At 49.9% G+C, this 13,855-nt stretch overlaps 1 protein-coding gene across 2 annotated transcripts in view; it reads left to right on the top strand.

Moving 5' to 3' along the window:
* The window catches only part of PRKCB (protein kinase C beta), a 195,706-nt gene that overhangs the window by 115,946 nt on the left and 65,905 nt on the right, over nt 1-13,855 (top strand). For both annotated transcript variants that reach the window (XM_035130770.3, XM_035130769.3), the window contains exons 7-9: nt 1,172-1,306; nt 6,536-6,632; nt 9,732-9,878. In XM_035130770.3, the coding sequence (XP_034986661.1) occupies nt 1,172-1,306; nt 6,536-6,632; nt 9,732-9,878 (379 nt within the window). The remainder of the gene's footprint in view (nt 1-1,171; nt 1,307-6,535; nt 6,633-9,731; nt 9,879-13,855) is intronic.

Here is a 13,855-nt window from a genome sequence, read left to right as displayed (position 1 = left end):
GATTTTTGACTCAAAGGGTCAGGGAGTGGCCATGATGACTCCTTCTTCACACCATGAGGGTAATAGCAGGAGCCCCAACCATGTGAGAGATGCCCATACTGTGGTGTTGCCTCACCTGGTTGCAGGTGCCACAGTGGTGTGGAGGGGGGAGCCACCACATGGGCTCCTACTGCATGGCAGCAAAGCTTCTGATGTTACCTTTGGGGTATAGGAAGGTGCCTCATGACAGATATTCCCTAAGCAAGGAGCGGGGACCTCTCATGGGTCATGGGTGCTTTCTCAGACCCTGCACCCCAGCTGAGACCCTACTGTGGCTGGGGCTAAGCCTTGAAACCATTGCGAAGAGTCTGTGCGCACCAGTTTGCACAAAAATGGCATGTGCTGAGTCTTATGTATAGATGCAGATTTAGAAATTAAATGTCTCAAAAGGCAAAGGGACAAATTTCCCAACCCAGGCCACCTCAGATAAATGCTTTGATTTGCTTGTGCTCAACTCCAGATCACCCCAAATCAGTCCTTCTCTAATTCATTTACCCCAGATTATTTCCCCAACAGATCTTGCTCCAAAGCAATTCAATTTGTCTTCACTTACCCCCGTTCATTACCCCAGTAATCTACAACACATCCCTCCATTCCAATCCTCCCCAATTCACCCCCCTTCTTGGAAACACCCAGGGCCTGGGACCCCCCCCCCCGAGACCCCCCCAATAGCAACACCCCTGCTGAGCCCAGTTTCCTCCCACCTGTCCCTCCTTGCAGGGCTGGTGCTTCCCTGGAATGAATGGGTTGCAAATGATGCTGTGCTTTAATTGCTGGGAAACGCTAAGCGGATTTCAGAGCGAAGCAGCATGCTCCTTTCTTCAGCTCCTCTCCTCCCTCGCACCCATCCTGTCAGCACTGCTGAGAATGCCATCTCACGCTCCGGGTTGGCGCTGATCAAAGCCTTGCATTTCAATCGCCAGGCGCTCTGAGGTCCTCCATTTGAAGGGGACCCTGTCAGGAAATGAGGCATTAGAGGAGGCGCATTCGCCGAAAAACCGTGGCTTCATTTCATAGCTGCTGATTGATTGAGTGCCCACCTGGAAGGCGTGGAAGCAGCTTCCAGGTATAGCTCCCTCCAAAAGAAGATGCCTTTTAAAATCTCTTTCCTCCTCCCTTTTGTTTCTACCAGCCAACTGAAAGAGTCTGACAAGGACAGGAGGCTATCTGTGGAGATCTGGGACTGGGACCTGACCAGTCGGAATGATTTCATGGGGTCGCTGTCCTTTGGGATCTCAGAGCTGCTGAAAGCTGGAGTGGATGGCTGGTAAGGTGGACTTGCCTCTGAGGGGGCTTGGATCAGGGCAGTCACTAGCCAGCTGGTGCCCTCCAGATATTTGCTATTTATTTCATTACATTTCTATCCCACCTTTCCTCCAAATAGCTCAGGTGGCATACATGGTTCCCCCCCATTTTATCCTCACAACAACCCTGCAAGGTGGGTTAGGCTGAGAGGCAGTGACTGGCACCCAAGGTCACACCCAGAGAGCTTTGTGGCCATGTGGGGATTTGAACCCTGGTGTCAGTTGCTGCGTGGGTCAGCAAGAAAACCATAAAGCACCCGATGTCAGTGAAGTTAACTCTTGATTCAAAGAAACCCAAACAGCCCAGACCTAGTGGTCACAGCAACCCTTCCCAGTAGGTCTTGCCCCAATGAAGCAGTTGTGAGGACTGAAGGTCCCTGCCTTCCCACCGTTCTGTAAGGTTTTTTCCCTAGCAGCCTAAATCTCCGTCATCTTGTCTCTCTTTGCTCTTCCTTCTTCATTCCTCTACAGGTTCTAGGAGACAAGGGGGAGGGGGAGCTGGTCACACCAGGAGGGGGAGATTCCCTGGCCTCATCAGCAGCCTGCCTCATCACTGTCTCCTGGGCCCACTCCCCTCCAGCCTCCTCTCCTGCCTCTGAGTCTGAACTGTCTTCTGTCACAGCCTCTTCCTGCTCCCTAAACCCTGTTGCCTCTTCAGCTTCTAACGCCTCCTTCCCCCAGTCTGCTCCTTCTTCTCCCTCTGACCGTTCGTCATCCTCCCACCAACATCCCCCTGGCTCTGAGCCTTCTTCCCCTGAGGGTTCCTTTGGGGGTTCTCTAGATGGTGCCTCCCACCACTCCTCTGCGCCCAGTCGGTTCATGACACCTGGTCTCCCAGCTCTTGCTGGGGCTCATGGGAGAGGTAGTTGAAAACATCTGGAGGCCACGGTGGTGGGAGGTCTTGCTGAAACAAAACAGTGGGGGTGTATTGCCAGGGAGGGATCGGATCCTCATGAGCCCAGTTTGCATCTGCAACAGGCAGAGTTGCTTGCAGAGAACTCAGCAAAGAGCCTTCCTGCCCCTCCCCAGGCTGAAAGTTTAATCTGTGGATGTGAAGAATGGGATTACTTGCTGAGGCTTCCCTGTTTCCTCAAATGAAACACTGTCCAAAGCAGATAATTACTGCCAGTCGAGGCGGGCAGCGTGGGCCCATCAACTCCCAGAGGAGTAGGGCCTGTTTGTTTCTGTTTTATCTCCCTCGACAGGAAACAGGATTTTAATTTTCTTCCTTCCTGCTCCTGGTGCTGAAGAGTTGGGTGACCTTAGCGAGCAGACCAACATGCCTATAAAACTTCTATGCATGCGGCAGGTAGCAGATCTAGCTGGTCCTTCTGTGAGCTGGAGGGGGGAATCTTTCCTTGTCAAACTCAACACCTGGATTTGAGGATTCATCCTGGAAGGTGCTGTTTTGAAAACCAAAGGGAACAGAAGAACAGAAGAAGAGTCTGCTGGATAAGGCCAATGGCCCATCTCACAGTGGCTGAACAGGTGCTTGTAGGAAGCCCAGCATCAGGATTCAAGCACAAGAGCCCTCTCCCCTCCTGTGGTTTCCAGCAACTAGTATTATGAAACATCACTGACCCCAACTGTGATGGCAGAGCATAGCCAAGTGAGAAAGTTAATGTGATTCTGACCAAGTCAGCGCTTGTGAAATATATTTGTGGAAGTCAAAAGGTGATTTCTAGGTCCATTGACATCCTGGGCCAATGTCAACAGGTCCTGAAATCCCATGGATTGCTCTGTTCCAGGATGCCAAATGGGGAAGAGCTGTAGTAGCTCAGTGGTAGAGCACATTTTGTGCATAAAGAAGGTCCCAGGTTCAATCCCCCTGATGGCATCTCCAGGTGGAACCAGGAGAGGCACCCTGTCTGCAACGCTAAAGAGAAGCTGCCGGTCAGTGTAGAGCTGGGCGGACCAATCGCCTGGTTCGATATCAGGCAGCTTCCTATGTTCCCATTTAAATCAGAACCACAAGGACTTTATTTTTTAGGAAAGGGGCATGGTTCAGCAGTAGAGCATCTGCTTTGCATGCAGAAGGTCCCAGGTTAAATCTGCCCTAGTGGCAACTCCAGCTAAGCCTTGGGAAGACACCCCAGCTGAAGCCTAGCTGCCAGTCAGTGTGGACAATACAGAGCTAGATTGTCTTTGCTATCTAGGTTACCACCTTAGTCTCCTGATGGATTCACACACACAGTTGTAAATCCACTAGTAGCTGTGCTTACTCGACCAAGACATTGTGCCTCCTGAGGTGAAGATGGGGCACACACACTCCTCAGTTTCCCCAATCACACACATCCCTTTCTGCCCACTTGAACCTTCCTTTGATTCTGATGATGGGACAGCCTTCTCCACGGCACCTGAGGGCAATGGGCTTGCTTAGGGGGTGTGGAGGTCTGGGTTTTCAGAGTTTTCAAAGGAACTACCCGTGGAAACCCGACCAAAGCATAGGCAAACAGCAGGATGTTTGTCCATCTGCACAGCAGACGAGACAGAGAACTGTTCCGTTGACCAAATGGTTTTCCCAAAATGCTACAAGGACATTAGCAGTAAGTCATGGACCACGGGAGAAAGTGATGGCCACCCGCTAGATGGCTTTAAAAGAGGATCAGACCAATTCATGGAGGAGGGGGAGGCTATCAATGGCTGCTAGCCACAATAGCTGTGTTCTACCCCCATGATCAGAGGCAGTCATACCGGTTGCTGGAAGCCACAGGAGGGGAGAATGCTCTTGTGGTTGAGTTCTGCTTGCAAGGACTTGCCTTTGGGGCATCTAGTTGGCCACTTTGAGAACAGGATGCCGAACTAGATGGGCCATTAGCCTGATCCAGGAGACTCTTCTTATCTTCATATGTTTTCTGCTGCGGGCTGTCAAGGCAAAGCAGGGATGGGGAAGTTGGATCTGGCGTGAGTGGAGCAGGGTTGCAAATAAGTCTGGGCGCCGCTTCTGGTTGGCACCGACCGCCACCACTGCCAACTATACATTGCTCAAGCCCCAGGAGCAGATCCATGTCACATCTGAGTCTGTTTCAGTACTCAGAACCCGTCCCTGCAGTCTGAGGAGCTGAGTTTAAGATCTTCAGGGTTGGCAGCGATGAGCCGGAGGGGCGTTGGTTCGAGGCAAGCACGACGGGCCACTCCTCCTCTGAATTTGCCGCAAGCTCTCTGAAGGAAAACAAATTGCAAATTTCCTCCAAGCCCTCGCTGCCACCTGTGGAGCTGTCTCCAGCGGGGAGATGGGCGCACATTAAAGAGCATGTAAAATATGGTAAACAGCTCCTTGCTGCATTTTTAAAAACCGTTAAGTGGAGATCTAAGTAATTTTCCTTGTCACAGTGCTTGGCTAAAGTAAACTCCGGGAGGTGGGAGTCTCCAGTGCATTTTTCATCTCTAAAGAGCCGCAGCAAATGGAGGCGCGGAGTTGAAGGGAAGGGTCCGTCCTTGCATTATGCAAATCCTGCTTTGTTCCTTCCCTGCCAGTCAGGCGCACCGCCGCGCTCAGCCGATAATGGCCCCCTGATAAACTCTTCCTCTCCGCTGAAAAGATCTCATTGACAGAACTGGAGCTTCGCCTCCAGCGGCAGAAACTGACTCACAGCTGAATGACAATTCCATGATTCCTCGTAATTACTTATTAGATTTTTTTTGTTTGTTTGTTTGCTCAATTCCCTTCTCCTTGGGAGGGTCTTTGTTTTGTATATGCAGAAGGCTCTTCCTGAAAGGGTGATGGAGCTACTTTTCTGGGGTTGCTCAGCCTTGGAGATTTGAAAATTACAGAGCCAGTATGGTGTAGCGGTTAGAGCAGGCATAGGCAACCTTGGCTCTCCAGATGTTGTAGTTCCAAAGCATCTGGAGAGCCAAGGTTGCCTATGCCTGGGTTAGAGTGTTGGACTAGGACCTGGGAGACGAGGGTTCAAAATCCCCACTCAGCCATGAAGCTCTCTGGGTGTCAGGGACTGGCTGGATGAGGAAAAATGGTGGGAACCAGCTGCCCAAGAGCCTTGCAGGGAGGACACAGAAGAAGACACTTAGATCCAGGATCCTGGTGGTGAGACACTGAAGAGCAGTCTGGGGAAGGGACGAGCTGGGAGGTAGAAGCAGGGGTTTTGAGTGATCAAGGGAAGTTAGGAGAAGGAGGATGTTCCAAGACAGGGTTAGATGCTGAGACAGGCCCGTCTTAACCACATCGAGCGCCGTGGCGCAAAGGTCCCTCCACTCCCCCAACTCACCGCGGACGCAGAGGAGGGACATGGCATGGGCGGGCCGGGCGCTGAGGGTGAGCCGGGCTCATGGGCGCCGCAGCAGGTGGGCCAGGCTGCCTGGTTGTCCTCCGGGGCGCCGGCACCACCTCCTCCTGCGCGGAGGCCTCTGCTGCGGCTGAGGCTGGGACTCGAACCCGCAGCGGGCGGGCAGGAGGGAGGCAAGTAGCTGGGCGAGCGGGAAGGCGGCCGGGCTGTCTGGCAGGCACAGCGTGGCTGTCAGGTAGGCGCAGCAGCGCGGTGCCCCCTGGCGGCCCGGCGCCCTGACGCATTGCGCCACCCAGCCTTGCCTTAGGGCCGGCCCTGTGCTGAGAGTCACAGTGTGAGTGCAGACTCAGACAGAGAGGAGTCAGAGGTTGGCCCTGCTACACAGCAGCAAGACAGCCCCAGTCCTGCTGGCTCTTTCCCCCCTCTGACACCCCGCTTCAGGAAAGTCCCAGTAGGCCCAGAGAATAAGTCCCTCCCCTCCCATGCTTTCCTGCCTTGTGGATGACCTGGTCTCGCTTGATAGATCCTTGACACTGGGTGACCTTGGGCCAGTCACTGCCTCTCCGCCTAACCTACCAAACAGGGTTGTTGTGGGGATTAAATGTGGAGAGATAGAACCGTGTATGCCACCTTGAGTGTACTGTACATGGATGCTTAGATCATTTTTTAAAAAGTGGAATATAAATAACAAAATTAAATAAATTACCTGTGCAGTGAAGGATTCCATAAATAGTTTTATGGAGGCAGGGTGCTTCCCCCTCCCATTACCTTGGAATTGAGTCTGCCTCCAACTAGACTAGAGGCTCTAGACCAGAGCTTGTTTTTCTAGAGCTCATTTGGTCCCTTCAGCCACTTCCACTGTTTTCCTACCTCACTTCACCTCACCTTGCTTGGGTTGCAGCTTCTGACTCTGGTTCTGCTTTGCTTACCCAATTTCCCCCTGCCTAGGTTTAAGCTGCTGAGCCAGGAGGAGGGGGAGTACTTCAACGTCCCCGTGCCCCCTGAAGGCGAAGAGGGGAATGAAGAGCTCAGGCAGAAGTTTGAGGTGAGCAGACCTTCCAAAGGACCAGCCCCCAACATCCTTCCCCTGAATGAGGCATTCCGGGGGCGGGGGAGAGAAGGAGGTGTGGGAATGTTCAGAGTGGCAGGAGGGGATATATTGTTTATTAATATCCTTCCTAACTTGCACTAGCAAGTTCCTTTACTTGGCAGAGTTTACATTCCCCTTCTCACGCACAGCAGAAAGCTGGTTGCAGGCTCGTTAGAACCTCTTACTATTATGCCATTCAATCTGCCTCAGATTGAATTGTATGTTCCTGGTAAGATCCCCCTTTAAATCCCTCCTAAAAGAATCAAGACACCACAGTCTAATTCATAAACAATAAGAAGAAAGTTTACTCGCAATCAGGCAGAGCACAAAGTTACAAGCATATACATACAAATGGGTTTACCCCAAATGGGAGATGACCTGGGTAGACTTCAGGCTAGCAATCCAAGAAGTTTGCAGGATGAAAGGAAGATGGCAAAAAGTGGCAGCATGCCTTGGCCTTTTACCAGGTCTGGAAAGATCATGCCCACCCACTAGTCACATGCAAGGAAGGGTGCTCCAGGCCAGGAGGAACAGGAAGTTTTGACTGGCTGAATCAAACATCCCCTTGCATGTCCACTCTAGCAAAACAAGGAATGTTGTATTTGACTGCTCCCAGTGGATTACATCCCACAGGAGGTTCACAAGTTGCAAGGTGTGCAGAGGAGCGGTGCCAAGTTGATCAAGGGTCTGGAAACCAAGCCTGATGGGGAACAGTTGAGGGAGCTGGGTCTGTTTAGCCTGGAGAAGACTAAGAGGCATCAGAATAGCCATCTTCAAATATCTGAAGGGCTGTTACGTTGAAGACGGAGCGAGCTTGTTTTCTGCTGCTGCAGAGGGGAGGATCTGAACCAACGGATTCAAATGACAGGGAAGGAGATTCCCACTAAACCTTAGGAAGAACCTTCTGATGGTAAGAGCTGTTTGCCAGGAGAACAGACTCCCTCGGAAGGTGGCGGACAAGAGATGTGACTTGGGGCCACACTCCTCTAAAGTAAGGAACTGTGGACTTGCAGCACAAGACCTTGGCTCTTAGCACCAAGCTTAGAGGAACAGGACGCTTATGTGTGATGGTGTGATGCTTGGGATGGATCTGTTCCTTCATCCAGTATCTCAGAATTTATTTACCGTATTTCATAATATTTATACTCTGCCTGACTGGGGGGGGGGGCACGGATTACAAGAAAAATGAAAAGATACAACAATAAGGTTATCAATAAGAAGATATAATAACAATTTAAGACAAGACTTTTAAAAAGTTAAAATAACAATACAGTCGTACCTTGGTTGTCAAACACCTTAGTTGTCGAACAAATTGGCTCCTCCTGAGTGATCAAAACCCAGAAGTGAGTGTTCTGGTTTTCGGAATGTCGCTGAATGTCGCAGCTTCCAATTGGCTGCAGAAGCTTTCTGCAGCCAATCAGAAGCCGCGCTTTGGTTTTGGAAGTCTAACTGACTTCCAGAACGGATTCCGTTTGACTTCCAAGGTATGACTGTACGACTTTAACAGATTGAAACATGCACCAACTTTCTAAAAAACTGAGTAGGCTTGTCTAAGCCACGATGATTTGAGCAGGCACCAAAAAGAGTACAACGAAGGTGCCTGCCTGCTATCAATCAGCAGGGAGTTCCAAAGTTTAGGTGCTTTCACACTCAAAAGACACATTCTTACAAATGTGGAATGGGTATTATGTGGTACCTGTGGAGAGTGCCAGTTCTGCAGATTGAAGTGGTCAAGGGGGCACAGGTGCGGTAATCTGATCTCACAGGTAAACTGGTCCCAGGTTGTTAGCTCCAGTTGAAAACACCCCAGGGCAAGGGGATTCTGGAATGAATTGGACCCTGCTACTGGCTCTTTGAAGGAAAGAAGAATTGCATCTGCCAATTTTACTCTGCATTCCAGCTCTCCAACGGCGTTTTGGGTAGCAGAGGGAGCCTTGCCCCCCCCCACCAGGTGACACCAGGAAGCCTCTTTTGTGGCTGCCGTGCAAACCTTCTCTCTTGCGCTCGGAGCAGCTGCCCCAATTAAACCACTGGAATCGGCTTAATGGAATTTCATGCTAGGCTGAGCTCTGGGCAGGCTCCTCCAATGTGACATATTTTTTTCAGAAATTAAAACGAATAAATTGTGAGATAGCTCTGTCTCTGTGCGCGTGTGTTGTTTAACAAATTGTGCTCCGGTGAATTAGTTAGCCACCAGACTGCGGTGAGGAAGGGAACGCTTTGCACGAGGGATGTGATTGTTCACCATTCTTCCGGCAAAGCTCTTTTTTTAACCGTCGGCAGGGATTGGAAATTGCAAACAGAATAAGCATTGTCATTTTCCGACTCATATTGAAATACTGCCCCTCAATGAGGCCAAACTTAGATCCACAAAATGGCTAGGATCATGTGTACACGAGCTGCAATCATCATAGTATTTCTCCCCCAAATATTTTATTGTTATCACCTGTTTATACAAAAAGCAAACATCAATATTCAACCATCCTCACCACAGAAGCACCAAATGTCTCTTTAATTACGTTTAGCTTTTAAGTCATTGCGGTTTTTAAACAAAAGTATCATTTCACAAGTTCTCGTGTATTCTCAGAGGCCTTTAGCCATGTTCTGTCAATGTTGCATGTGCAATGAGACTATGCCAGGTTGACCTAAAAAGTAGTGATTTGCTTGTCTGTTTGGCTCTCTCGGACACGGGTTGTCGGCGATCATCAAAGTCTGAGTGAGCAGCGATGGAACAAGAATGCTTTGAGGTGAAGATTTGTATGGTGTATGAATGAAAAATCCACTCAGGAGAGCAGGCGCAGCTAGGTACAGTCAAGGTTACCTGTGAAATCATTAGAGTTTGCATCCATGAGATTAGCTTGTATAGATCACTTGAATGATCCTTTTTAATTTAATTCACTGGAGCTGCAGAGAGACTTCCAATCTCCTCCAAGATGGCTGTGGCGGCTTAGTCCAAAGTATTTGGGAAGTCAAGGTTGCCTCGTATTTTCACTGCCCTTTTGGGGAGGGGAAGTAAATCAATATATTCCTTTTTTCTTTTTTCTTTTTTTTAAGAGAGCCAGGATCGGCCCAGGAGCAAAGGCTGCGGAGGAGAAAGCATCCAATGCCATCTCCAAATTTGAGAACAACGGCAGCCGCGATCGGATGAAACTGTCGGACTTCAATTTCCTTATGGTGCTGGGCAAAGGCAGCTTTGGAAAGGTGCGTGGCTGGATGTTCCTAGGCCCTCTGCTTGGTTTTGGATGTCTCCTGGCTTCAAGAAAGCTGGTTAAAAGGTTCAAAAGCCCTTTTCTGCTTAGGAAGGCTTTTGGTGTTTGAGGAGAGGAGTGAGGCAATTAAATATTCTTTCTGCTCTACTGTAATCATTGTTGAGTGACTGTTTTAACTGATGGTGCTTTGGGTTTTAATGGTGATTTGATGCTTGATTATGAATTTTCGTACGAGTGGCTTCGAGAGCCCGGTGGAGCCTAACAAGGAGAATATAAATTTTAGAGCGAATGAATGAATATGTAGATGCATGGATCAATGGCCTGACTCAGTGTAACGTGGCTTCCTGTGTTCGTATAAACTGCAATCATGCCACAAAGCTTTAAGGTGAGCCCCTGAAGATCTGATAGACCCTTTCACGAATAACGTCTCGTGAGAATCCTAGTGCTGCAGCTACATGGCATAGACATTTTTTGTGGAGGCACCAGCCACAAGCCCACATCACGGATTTAAAGCACATGACTTCCCTCAAAGAATCATGGGAACTGTAGTTTACCCCTCACAGAACTACAGTTCCCAGCACCCTTAGCAAACAACAGTTCCCAGAATTCTTTGGGGGGATCTATGTGCAGGGATGGCCACCAACTTAATGGTTTTAAAAGAGGACTGGGCAAATTCATGGAGGAGAAGAGGGCTATCAGTGACTACTAGCCACAATGGCTATACTCTGCCATTTCAGTCAGAGGCAGCAATACTATTCAATCCCAGTTGCTGGGAATTGCAGCATGGGAGAGGGCTCTTGTGCTCAACTCCTGCTTGTGGGTTTCCCATGGGCATCTGGCTGGCCACAGTGAGAACCGGATGCTGGACTAGATGGGCCATTGGCCTGATCCAGTGGGGCTCTTCTTATGAAGCCATGTGCTTTAAAGGCATGGCCATAAGAACAAAGAGCTGGAAGGGACCACAAGGGTCATCTAGCCCAACTCCCTGCAACGCAGGAATCCTTTTGCCCCATGTGAGACTTGAACCCATGACCCTAAGATTAAGAGTCTCAAGCTCCACCAACTGAGCTATCTTGGTGTACACAGCCCCCAATTCAAAGGGCGGAATAGGAATGTGAAGGGAAAGTCACGTTCCTGGTTTGAAAGTGTCCTGGGGGATAGGCAGAGAGGACGAGGAGGAGAAGGAAGGAAGGAAGGAAGGAAGGCTTACCTTCCAAGTCCCGGACTGAAGAATCCGGGACCGGCAGCTGTGTGACACCGGAAGTTGCGTCGACGTAATTTCCGGTGTCGCTTTGCCCTTCTGTGCGCACCAAAAATGGCCACCGCCGGCTTCAAAAGTAGCTTCTACGCATGACCGGAAGTGCGTTGACGCGACTTCCGGTGTCGGCGGCGGCCATTTTTTGTGCCCATAGATGGGCGGGACGACACCGGAAGTTGCGCCGACGCACTTCCAGTCATGCATAGAAGCTACTTTTGAAGCCGGCGGCGGCCATTTTTTGTGCCCATAGAAGGGCAAATCAGAAAAAAAATGGCCCCCGACAGGAGAAAATAACAGAGAAAAACGGGAGACGAAGTGATACAGGGGACCACCGGGAAAAGGTAAGTAAAAATGGGGGTTTCCCGGGGAAAACGGGGTACTTGGCAGCTATGAAGGAAGGAAGCTTGTATGACCTTCCCTTCTACCCTGAGACCAGGCAGCGCAGATCAGAGGACCACAGCCATTTTGCAGGTGGTGATGGGGGAGCGTCCAAGATGATGCAAAGCTTCGCTGAGAATTTGCTGCACCTTGCAAGCTCTTCAGCAGCTATTTGACAGAAGCCTGTCAGGTTTCCATGCTTAACTCTCCTCCATTCACTGATCCTCCCCCCCCACCCCCACCCCTGTGCCCTGCTGCTGGTAGAGCATATTCCAGAGAACAGCCTGACTCGGGAGCCAAGCAGTTAACACTTTGGCACCAGAGGCTGCATCTGCAAGATTAGCATTCCCCTCACTTAGCCGAAGAGAGTCAGGCAAAGCTAGATAGGAGTCTCGGTGGAGATGGCGCAAACCTGGCCACGGATTTTATTGCACTGGAAAGCCTCGCAGGCCCGGAGAGGGGATGGAGAGGATCAATCAAATTAGAGGTTCCCGTCTTGCGCAAGGAAGGAGAAACAACAGCTGCTTTGAGAGTGTCTTCTGGGGCGACAGTGATGATGAAGACAGTGGGTCCAGGAAGACTCTTCTCTTTTCATTGCCCCTTCAGGGGGCCGCGCTCTTTCTCTCTGCAACAGGACTAAGGGCAGCAAGAGGCTGCAGCACCAGCTTGCAACCATTTCCCAGGCAGCTCTGTCAATTGCACCGTCCCAATGCCTCTTTCTCCCTATCTTCTGGTAAATTTCAGTTCATTGCACTTCTGAGGCTCTTGCATTCTTACCTTTGTACCCCAAGTTGAATGCAGCTGCCTGCCAGGGCTTTCTGTCCAGACATAGAATCATAGAAATGTAGACTTGGAAGGGACCATGAGGGTCATCTAGTCCAACCCCCTGCAATGCAGGAATCTTTTGCTCAATGTGGGGCTTGAACCTACGACCCTGAGGTGAAGAGTCTCATGCTCCACCAACTGAGCTTTGTCCAAACCCTCCTGCTTCTTCCCTCGTGCGAGTTACTTCTCCTGAGTAAACTGTGCGCTGTACGCCAGTACAGTGGTGCCTCGCTTAACGAATGCCCCGCTTAACGAAATTTCCGCTTAACGAAAGGTTTTTTCTAGCGGAGGTTGCCTTGCTAGTCGAATGCGTTTTACGAAAAATTCGTCTAGCGAATCGCGGTTTCCCAAAGGAATGCATTGAAATTTAATTAATGCGTTCCTATGGGCAAAAAAAAAATTTCAAAAAAAATTTCAATGCATTCCTATGGGATTCGCTAGACGAATTTTTCGTTATAAGAAAAGACCTGTGGAACGAATTAAATTCGTCTAGCGAGGCACCACTGTATCTCTCTTTGGGTGCCAAAGCATGGGTTTTTTCCCTTGTCTTTTGCTGTTGTGTGAAACGGTTTGGCTTTCCGCCTGCATGACATCGCACATTTGCAAGCTGTACAAGGGCTACTGCATGAAACATGGGCAGCTGTAGCAAGGCCTCGGGAGCCTCTCCCACCCACCCCCATTTAATTCTGCACTCCAGGAAACTGCTGCCTCTTCCTCTCTTGCAGTGAACGACACTCACACCAGCCCTGGGCACCATCTCCCCATCTGTTGGGAGATGTTCACCCTTCAGGAGCCAAATTCGATTGCCTGAGCAGCGTTGGGGAACCATTAGAGCATTATTTACAGTGACTGGAGCCTGCTCTCCGGGGACTGCTTTCATCTTGAAATATAATCGATTTTAATTTTTGTGTTTTACACTCCGGGGAATGTTCTCCCAACACATCCAATTTCTTTCTTGAATGTATCTCTTTGCCAGACAGTCTAAAGACCAAACTGGACGTGATGCAGGATTCATGAGTTTGGAACCTGCATGGCTGTTGGTCCCAGCTTTGGGGCGTGGGACATTGAAAAGTGATGATTTAGATTAGGGCTGCAAGGAGGGGGGTTATATAATTCCCCCCCTCCCCCCAGGTTATTTTCCCCATTTAAAATCACCTCCCCACACACCGAAGCTGCCATCCAGTCCACAGGGCAAAATACTTATAAGGTGATACATAAAGTTTTTATTCTGTGGTTTGTTGTGTTGGTTTGGAGTGGACCTCTGGCAGTGTATGTACGTGTTGGGGGGGGGAGGAAATGCTGAATTTCTGAATGATAACCAATGGCGGCGTTTTGCTCTCTCTTTTGTATGTGCTGTAATGCTTGTTTTTGGTCACTAGGTGCCACTATAGAGCTGTGAAATACTGTCTGCAATTCCCAAGCTGTACTTTGAACAAACTGTTTAGGGGCCCACAGAAGCTCCAGAGCTTTTGGGGGCCCTTGGAAGGTTGCTGTACTGGGATTTCTCC

Source organism: Zootoca vivipara, chromosome 13 (assembly GCF_965207765.1).
Source record: "Zootoca vivipara chromosome 13, rZooViv2.hap1.1, whole genome shotgun sequence".
In the NCBI taxonomy this organism is placed as follows: Eukaryota; Metazoa; Chordata; class Lepidosauria; order Squamata; family Lacertidae; genus Zootoca; species Zootoca vivipara.
The sequence above is the reverse complement of the archived record's forward strand: the minus strand, read 5'-3'. Positions and strand labels throughout refer to the sequence as shown.